General features: G+C 40.4%; 1 protein-coding gene across 1 annotated transcript in view; it reads right to left on the minus strand.

Moving 5' to 3' along the window:
- The window catches only part of mRpS7 (mitochondrial ribosomal protein S7), a 190,769-nt gene extending 184,423 nt beyond the window's left edge, over nucleotides 1-6,346 (minus strand). The window contains exon 1 of the mRNA XM_067149633.2: nucleotides 6,115-6,346. Coding sequence (XP_067005734.1) covers nucleotides 6,115-6,161 — 47 coding nt within the window. The 5' untranslated portion in view covers nucleotides 6,162-6,346. The remainder of the gene's footprint in view (nucleotides 1-6,114) is intronic.
- Between the last annotated feature and the right edge of the window lie 4,053 nt (nucleotides 6,347-10,399).

The raw sequence follows: 10,399 nt of genomic DNA on the forward strand, positions 1-10,399 counted from the left end.
TTTAACAGGGTCAAATAAATCTAACATCAACGCATATTGTTTTCTCATATTTAACCTCTCAAGTACCAACACTGATTGTAAATATTGTGAGAAGTGTCACCTAACTTAGCCTCTCATAAATGTCAGAATCAATCTTGTTTGCTAGGAGTGACAGTTTTACTACTGGCTCAAAGAATAAGAAATAAACATAATAATATGATATAAAGAGGGAAAATAAGAGTGGCAAAGTTTTTCATGCCACAAATCCAAGTACTTCACAGCCCTATGGTGTCACAAATCTTCCCAACAGCAAACAAGGCTACAAGGGTTTAACCAACATCAGACTGCAGAGGTAACATGACTGCCTGTTTATTTGGAGGACCTGGATTGATTCCCAGCCAGGTCTGAAGGTGTGTTCAAGGTCAACTCACCCTATGGGATTACAATCTGATGGCAAGATAGCAAACCTGGTCTTGAATGTCAAGAAAAATTGCCGAAGGGATTCGCCAAGATGACCACATACTACCTCGTAATCTGTAGGCCTTACAGCTGAACAGCGGTCACTTGATAGGCCAATGACCTCTCGGGACCGATAGCACCAACAGCAGTACCCGTCGTTGATGGAACAATTGCTGTCCAGCTCCATGGCTAAATGGTTGGCATGCTGGCCTTTTTCGTCACAGAGGTCCCGGGTTTGATTCCCGGCAGGCGTGGGAATTTTAACCATCATTGGTTAATTTCTCTGGCGACGGGGGTTGCGTGTATGTATCATCTTCATCATCATTTCATCCTCATCATGATGCACAGGTTGCCCACATGTGTCAAATCGAAAGATCTGCACCTGGCGAGCCGAACTTGTCCTCGGACACTCCCGGCATTAAAAGCCGTATGCCATTTTATTTCAAGGAACAATTGCTTATCATGTGCATGATTATATTTTTGTCCATCGCTTGTCTTGTTCCCCAGAATCTGAGGCACCTAAGTGGGAGTGCTTGCTGTGACGTACTTACTTCTCTGGCTCTTTGCAGTTTAAAGAATACTGACAGATGTACAAAGCCTTTAAAATGTAGCTGGAACAATCTGCATAACAACTCTCTTTACAGTTCACTATCACTGATATTTCCCTTACTATTGGAAAAAGGCATAGAACAAAAATTCTAAATTAATGTTGCCAAAGACCTATTTTTGTGTAGAACCAACCATGAAAAAGATACATCAAGTTTTGTGCACAGGCACCTTCTGAAGCACCTCCTCCCATTGAAATTGTTTGAACAACTTACAGCTAATGTCTAGAGCTCGGATTTGATAAAACATGTTATAAAACTATATTTTAGGCAGCATATTTCAATAAAAATACAATTTTTATTGTGCTAAATCTGAGATAACTTTTTTAGGGTGAAATATAAAACAAATTTCACTCGCCCCTTTTCTGCAAACATCACAGAACATTGTCAATCATGAACATCTATCCAAATCTTGATTAATAAATTTCATTTTGTTCCGTATTGATAATTACCAAATGTCATGACATTTATCCAAAATCCTGCATTTTTAGGGAAATGAGCTTGGCACTTCTAGCACAGAGCATTCACTGTTGCAGAAAATTACTTCAAAACTTGCGGCATAAAGTGTATCCTAGGCAGAAAAGAAAGAAGAAACAGCTGAGCAGCTGTTCTCAAAACCATCTGAATAGATTACATATCAATACCACAGAACTACCTCTACTAATGATTTTATCGTATTATCAGTTATTCCGTGTCATTCTGGCAAATGTGCTTAAAAGTTTAACTAGCAACAGTACGACAGGTACCATGAAATGGCCTGTAAACAAACAGTACACTCACTATCAAACTTTTACACAGACTAGTACCTTCCGCACATTGTGAATAATTCTTGTTTGTTAATCTGGCCATTGGCTGAAGTTATCTAATATTATAATACGCCTCTTCAGTGGCACCCAGGCTACCTATGACAACTTACTGGTGATGGATCTGTTGAGCACGCATCCAACCTTCCAGTGTATGATTTGATAAACACCAATTTTCTTTATTCTTGACAGATGATTAAAGAGAATACCACAAATGATGGAAAACAGCAAGTTGAAACATTATAGAGTGTAAAATTAAATGAGGCGCCTTCTGAAATCCCCGGGTATTATTTTATTTACCTATATCTCGCAATACATTGTTACAGCTGAAAGAAAAGCGTACAATGTATACAAGGAGCAAAAAATGTCTCCATACATCAATGTCTGTTTTGGTAGTATCGGACTCTACAGCGCATGTCACATGGACAATGTAGGCTACAAACCAGTATATGTATATTAACATCAACCAGTGGAACTACCTACGTATAGACCATGGTCTTGTACACACGTCCAATGCAACAGGTAAACAGGAGCGCCATCCAAATAGTCTCCATACTGGGGCACAGTCGTATAGCAGACGCGTTACATTGCTGGTGTTGTTAAAGCACAGAAGTAATATTGTGTTGTTGGTGGTTGAGTGCAGACACAGGAAACTCGCTGTGGGTGAGTGGGACAGAAATACCTATACCTATAGGGGAATTGTACAATTAAGGAAGGAGAGGCAATCGATAAGACAAAACAGCACCCAATGTGAAAAGAACCCCCTCTTCAGTGCAATATGTGTTGGAAAGGTATAATTTTTTTTTTTGCTATTGGCTTTACGTCGCACCGACACAGATAGGTCTTACGGCGACGACGGGGCAGGAAAGGGCTAGGAGTGGGAAGGAAGCGGCCGTGGCCTTAATTAAGGTACAGCTCCAGCATTTGCCTGGTGTGAAAATGGGAAACCATGGAAAACCATCTTCAGGGCTGCCGACAATGGGGTTCGAACCCACTATCTCCCGAATACTGGATACTGGCCGCACTTAAGCGACTGCAGCTATCGAGCTCAGTAAAGGTATAAGGACACCAACTCCCTGGAGAGTAGACATCGTTCCAGGTGACCCAGGAAACTGAATGCACGCCAAAGGCAGGCAGTTATGAGATGTGTCAGAGAAGACCGTAAGATGAGTACCCGTAGGTTGGCAGCCATGGTGAAAGATTATGCTGTTCAGGTGGTACCCCAAACCATGCATAATATCATTAAAGAATGTGGATGCAGTGACAGAGTGTCCCGATAAATGCCCTATGTCAGCAAAGTCAACAAGCTGTAAAGACTGACACTCACCAAGGAGCATGTCAACAAACCTCAGGACTTCTGGAATTTGGTGACTTTCAGTGATGAATGTAAGTTTACAATGTTTGGTTTGGATAGTAGGCAACTGGTGTGGCAAAAGCCCAACGAACACTTGCAGACCAAGAATTTATGTCCTACGGTCAAACATGGAGGGGGAGGTCTCCTGGTTTGGGGCTGTATGATAGCTACTGGGGTGAGAAACTTAGTGTTCATTGATGGAATCGTGGACTGGCGGCAGTACTTAAATATTCTAAAGAACAATCTACATGCCACTGCTGCGAAACTCAACATGGGGGAGTCATTCATATTTCAACATGATGACGCCAAACACACCGTCATGAATGCCAAGCTCTGGTTGTTGTACGACACCAAGAAACAGCTCCATACTCCTACCCAATCCCCCGACAAGAGCCCCATTGAGTATTTATGGGATGAAATGAAACGGAGGTTGAAGAAGTACAACATCCGGAGAAAACAGCAGTTACGGGACAAAATTGTAGAAGAATGGAGTAACATTGAAGCACAAACGACTAAAAAACTGGTTCAAACTATGCCTAAAAGGCTGAGGGAAGCAATAAGAACAAAAGGAGGCCCAACAGATCATTGAGGTGATGATTGGCGTACACATTGGGTGCACTGTACGGAGACTTATTTTATTTGTGTTTTCTGTTTGTTTTGTTTTTTTAAGCTTTGAATGTAATTGGGAAGGTTTGGTATCATTTTTGACACAGATGATAGTCAATAGGCATTAAATAAGAAAACTGCAAATACGTCTTGTGAAATTTCTATCGAAGCATGGGAGACACATTTCATTGGAATTTCAAATCAAATGAACTCAGACGAGGCATACATTACTGAGCCCAAAAGACATGAGTTAATTGACACAGTCATTATTAAAGAGGAAATAATGAGGGTAATACAACAAACCAAGATTTAAAAAGCAGCAGGGCCGGATGGAATTTTTCCGGAACATCTGAAAGAATCTGCAGATATCCTGATAGACCTATGGGTGTCCCTATTAAACAAATGTTTTCAAACAGGGGAAATACCAGAAAAATGGAGGACAACAACCATGAAAATTCTTTACGAAGGAAAAGGATCGTTTGACAACCCAGATTCCTACCGAGGAATTGTGCTGGAGGATGTCCTTTTTAAGGTATTCACATGTATCATCAACGAAAGGCTTAATATACTAATTGATCCTTATCTACCAGACTCCCAGTTTGGTTTTAGGAAACAGAGGAGCACAATACATGCCATGAAATTTCTAATGCAGGATATAGAAGAAGTATTGCGACATCCCACGGGAAAGTACTATGCAGTATTCATAGATTACAGAAAAGCCTTTGACCTAGTGAACAGAAGAACGCTAATGGAAAAGTTGAGAGACGTTATAGGGGAAAGCCACCCACTCACCTTGATAATACAAAACATCATGAAATACAATTACATTGAAATTAGTAACAACGATATAAGATCAAGGAAAATAAGGCAAACCAACGGTGTCATGCAGGGTGATCCTATCAGTCCTATTCTGTTTAATATACTAATGGCAGATGTCAATTCAATTATAAATGGTAATTCGAAGGCTACTTTGATCATGTATGCAGATGACATGATGATTGGATCATCAAACAAAGAAGTGCAAACAGCAATAGCTGAACTAGAGAAATGGTCTGAGGTGAATCATCTTAATATAAATAAGGAGAAAACTGTCCAAATGGTATTCAGAAAAGGAGGAAAACAAGCAGCAAAAGACAATATAATGTTAGAAGGTGTACAGCTTCAAGTTGTTAAGGAATACAAGTACTTAGGAATCACGATACAACCGACAGGAAGCTCCTTCAGGATACATATTCAGGAAAAATCTGCAGCGGCCATCAGAGCCACTGATACGGTGATGAAACTCTTTCATAGTGCAATAGAGCCAATAGTCACCTATGGTATTGAAATAATATGGGAAAAGCTGTCATTTAGTGACTTAACGGAAATTGGGAAGGTGAAGGCGTATTTCATAACAGTTTTGGGTGTGAGAATGGAATCCCCTTCTAGGCTAGTTTATGTTCTTATGAGGGAAACCTTCTTCATAGAAAACATATGATTAAAACATTCTTTGCCAGCTACTAGATCAAGCCAGAAGCTTCAACGACAGAGAGAGGTGAAGAGAGAAGAGATAGAAGAGGAGTTCTACAGCACAAGCGCTATATGTGACAGAAACTGGACTAAAGAAGGTCAAGAGCAAAGACATGTTGTTACCAGGCTGGCCATACATGGCTTTCATCACTGTATTTGCAGGAATATCACCTTTCATAAACCAAACAATGAGTGCGTTTGCACCCTCTGTGATCAGAAGTGCAGTTTATATCATATAACGGAATGTTCGAAAAGGGTGAAATCAATTAGCGAATATAGCAGGGAAAACTCCAGTTTTGAACTGAGAATATAAAAATTGCTAATTTGTAAATGTTTTTACTAGGTTAAGTAATGCTCTTTCGAGCGCACCTTAATAAATTATTTTATTGTACACGAGCAGAGCTATAGATAAGTGCTGTACATGTAATTATGTATGCCTAAAGGAAATTACATTGCTGGTTCTGTACGGATAATACACTGGTGGTTGTGTGCGGGGATATTTTTTTTACTCACTGTATATCCTAAAATTTACTTTTATCCCGTGTAAAGTTAATTGCCTACTGAACGAGATGTCATTACAACACTGAAAACAGTCAATTTCGCATACCGGTAATAATCAAAATGAAATAAACAAATAAGCGGAGTGCTTCCTAACACAATGATATTTCATAATTCCCCTATTTTTATGCACTGCTCTTCAACAAATCATACCGCAAACAACTCCACACGCAACGAAGTATGAACGCAGTTATGGGGTATTGCAATGTAAAAGCAATTTATCTGTTACCTCTACACGTACATTGGCTGGGTTGAAGCTGCAATTCTCGACAGTCGAGCAAACCACATTCTACTTGTACCTTTGGAGAAGTGCGTACCGGTACCCAAAGGAATACGAGCGTACTCTCTTGGTTCTTCTTCTTCTTGCTGATAGGTTTGTTTGGGTTTGTTTGGTACTATTTTGGTTATAGCGCAGGGCCGTTCATGAACTATGGAACTATGTTCTATACTGTTCTGTTCGTGAAGTTGATTTGGGCTCGTTATTTCACCCAGACACTATGCTGTATTATATTTGTACTAGTTGTACACGCGCACAGGAATTATGTTCTGTTCTGTTCTGTTCGTGAAGTTGTTTTGGGCTCGTTATTTCACCCAGACTCTATACTGTATTATATTTGTACTAGTTCTACACGCGCACACAATTCCAATAAAGTAGTACACCAATGCAGTTCACAATTTGTTCTGAGTACGAAGTACTTGAAGATTGAGGGAAGTAGACCATGCAGCGGACTCACAAAATGGTTTCAAAGCACTTGAAGTAGTTCATGAAAAGACGTATCACCTAGACAACTGAGAGGGAGTAATATGTAGACAAGACTAGGAAATATAGGAAAAGCACAGGGACACAATGTATAACTTACTAATCTTCACGCTAGAGTGGCCGACCTCAGCGACTTCTACAAAACATACACACCGGGCCAACATATAAGGGATAAGCAGGAGAGGGTAGTGGAACGACGGAGGGGTGGATATATGTGAGAGTGTGGGACTTTGGACAGATGGAAAGAAATATCTGAGCAACGTATATGGGGGATGGAGAGAGCTCAAAATGTCATTGAAATCGTAAACAAAGTGTTCCCTCTTAGCAGTGACAGTGTGCAGTTGAGTGGACAGTCGCTGTGAAGAGGTAGCGTGGACGGTATTGAGTAGTGATTCTACGAGTGTAATTCGTACGTTATGGGGGAGCAAAGTGGTGGCGAGGAGTCTCCGGATCCTTCAACCCTCGCAGTTGCTAGGGAGGAGTCACTTCAAATGGAACAGGATGAGGATGATAGTTCAAGTGAGAATCGTGGTACAGTGAGTAATTCGAATACAGCAAATGCGGCTGTGAATAATGAGACTGGTGCTTCGATTTCGAAGACTGAGTCGCAGGAACTTTATCCTAGTACTCATTATGGACCCTTCATTATTTTTGTGGAGTCCACAGCAACAGGCAATGTCGGTAACATGCATCCTATGACATTGGGTAGAATTTTCTATGAGAAAAATATTCCAGGAATAAAATCAGTGGCCCGTAAGGACCGAAATAGAGTACAAATAGAATTTGTATATGCCGTACAGGCAAATTCATTTTTGAAACACCCTTTATTAGTTGAGCTTAAGCTACGGGCATACATACCGAGCTCTAATGTATTGCGGGTAGGAGTTATCAGGGGAGTAGAGAAGACCTTGAACGAGGCTGCTATATTAAAGCACTTAAAGTCTACTGCTGCTATAAAATCTGTAAAGCGTTAGAACCGTAGAATTGTTAACGAGGAAGGAACTCAGTATGTCCCTACTGGATCTATAAAAGTGGTTTTTCGTGCGCAGAAACTTCCACAGTATGTGTCATTATATCAGGTGCATATGTTTTTGCTCCCATCCTCTGTAAAAAATGCCAACGGTACGGTCACGTTGATAAACATTGCAGAGCGACCAGTCTAAGGTGTGGGAAATGTGCATTGCACCATACTACGGCGAACTGTACGGAAACTTTCCTGCAATGCGTGCATTGTCGCGGCACCCATTCAACTGGAGATGTTGACTGTCCAGCTCACCAACAGCAAGTCCACATTAAAAAGATCATGAGCATTCAGAACTTATCGTTCAAGGACGCTGTACAGAAAGTTCAACCTAGTGACTATAATGTAGTAGACAATTCTCAAAATTTTCCCCCTTTAACTGGGGAGGAGCAGACTCCTACACAGTCGAATCCCCGTAAGAGAAAATTTACACAAGTAATTTTAAAATCACCGAGACCAGTACCAGCCCCAGGATATGATAAGGATGGTTATCATAATTTGGTTCGAGAGATTCCCCGTATGGAGATGGTAGCTTCAAGAGTTACACCTGTTTCCAATGGCGCAAGCCGGCGGATGGAGACATCTTTGGACGAGCCTGTTGCCACGAGTAGCGCCTCAATGGCGCAACCGTTTTCATCATTGCATAGGCAAAGAGAACGTCTTCAAAGTGGTCTTTATCTATCTATTCAGCAATTGGTGCAATTATTGGGTGATCACCCCACGTTAGCTCATAATGTATTCCAGTTAAGGGACAAGGTTTGCAGTTTCATTCAATTCTATGATCAGAATCACTCAATGGAACGCTAGAAGTCTCATGAACAAACGTCATGAGCTATTTAAATTAATTCAGGAAACAGTACCTCACTTTTTAGCCATACAAGAAACTTGGTTTAATCTTGAGACTCGCATCGCGTATCCTAATTACAAAGTTTTACGTAATGATGGACCCGGTTACGGTGGGGTTGCCTTTTTGGTCCACTCGTCCGTGACATATAGCATTCATTCGAATATTCAGGCCATACCCCATACATATGTTATAGGATTAAATTATATGCATATTTTACTTGTGAATATCTACTGTCCTCCTGAAGTTTCCATTAATGAGAGACAATGGAACCAATTCTTTCAACAATTTACCACAGAACCATATGTTTTTATTTTTGGGGACACGCTGTGGGGAGGAAATTTGGATACACTTCAAGGTACGCAGTTCCTTAATGCAGTAAATAATCATGCTCTTGCCATTTTGAATGATGGCCCTCCTACGCGTTTGACTGCGCCTTCTGCCCCTCCTAGCGCAGTAGATTTAACATTGTGTAAGCGAAGTATGGTGTCTATCACTACATGGCATACGTTGAGTGATACTTATTCCAGTGATCATTTCCCTATTGTTATTTCTTATGGTGTAGGCAGACCTATTTCTCCACCGCAGCCCACATTTCAAAATAACATGATTCGATCTTTGAGGAGATTTAAACGACAAATATATACCTCTTACATTGAGTATGCGTTACAAAAAATACCGGAAAATAATTTTTCATATCAAACTTTACTGCAGATTTTAACAGATTATATTAATCTTCACCACCCCATCATCGTTTCACCCCCTTTATCTTCTAGGAAACCTGCGCATGTTAAGTGGTGGGATGAGGAATGTCATTTATTGATTCAAACCCGCAAAGTACTTTTTTGACAATATAGCCAGCACGCAACACCTGAAAATTATTTCCGGCTCAAACGACACATAGCACAAACTCGCAGAATTTTCCATCAAAAACGTCGTGTCGCTTGGAAGGAGTTTATATCGTCCTTCACGCGTCAGGTTCCAATTTCAGACTTGTGGAATGCCATTAGGGCAATCACAAGAGTTACGCAGCACTCCCCTGCCAAGACCATCCCAGGTCAGGTATTATCTGATTTTCTTGTTAGAGAGACGCCAGATTTTGTTGTACCACAGTATGTTCACTCACAAGACCCACAAGACGCACGTTTTTCTGTTTTGCTACAACCCTGCGATTATCAGGAATTAGAGGCAGTTCTACAATCGTGCTCAAATTCATCCCCCGGTCCAGATAATGTATCATATCAAATGCTTAAATTATTACCATTTAGAGCAAAGAAGGCATTATTAAACAAGTATAATGATATTTTTCGCACTTATAGTACACCGGTTAGTTGGAATGAATTTTTTCTGATTCCCATTCTTAAAAATAAGCAGTTACCCACTGAGGTTAGTAATTATCGCGGTATAGTACTCGGTTCGTGCCTCCGTAAAGTCTTTCTAAAGATCTTACTTCGAAGAATCATATGGGTATTAGAATACTATAACTTGACGCCTCGATATCAATATGCCTTTTTTAAGGGACGCAGTACATCTGATTCATTTAATAGTTTTGTTATCGATTTGCTATTAGCTCGTCATAGAAAATATGGTACTATAACGGTTTTCCTTGATATTCAACGGGCTTATGATTCCGTACCTTTGAACATATTATGGGAAAAACTTGCAACTCTTAAGATTCCCGAGGGATTTATTATCATACTCAGACAACTTCTGACATATCGAACACTCAGATTTAAATCGACACATTATACAATTCAGCCCCGGCAGGTAAGTAATGGGTTGCCACAGGGGGATATTCTGAGTGGTATTCTTTTCGCTCTTTTTATGAAAGATTTCGAAACGGTCATTCTCCGTCATGCTCGACTACAGGCGTATGCTGACGATTTTTTGCTTTATTATAC

This window comes from Anabrus simplex, chromosome 6, assembly GCF_040414725.1.
Source record: "Anabrus simplex isolate iqAnaSimp1 chromosome 6, ASM4041472v1, whole genome shotgun sequence".
NCBI classification, from domain to species: domain Eukaryota; kingdom Metazoa; phylum Arthropoda; class Insecta; order Orthoptera; family Tettigoniidae; genus Anabrus; species Anabrus simplex.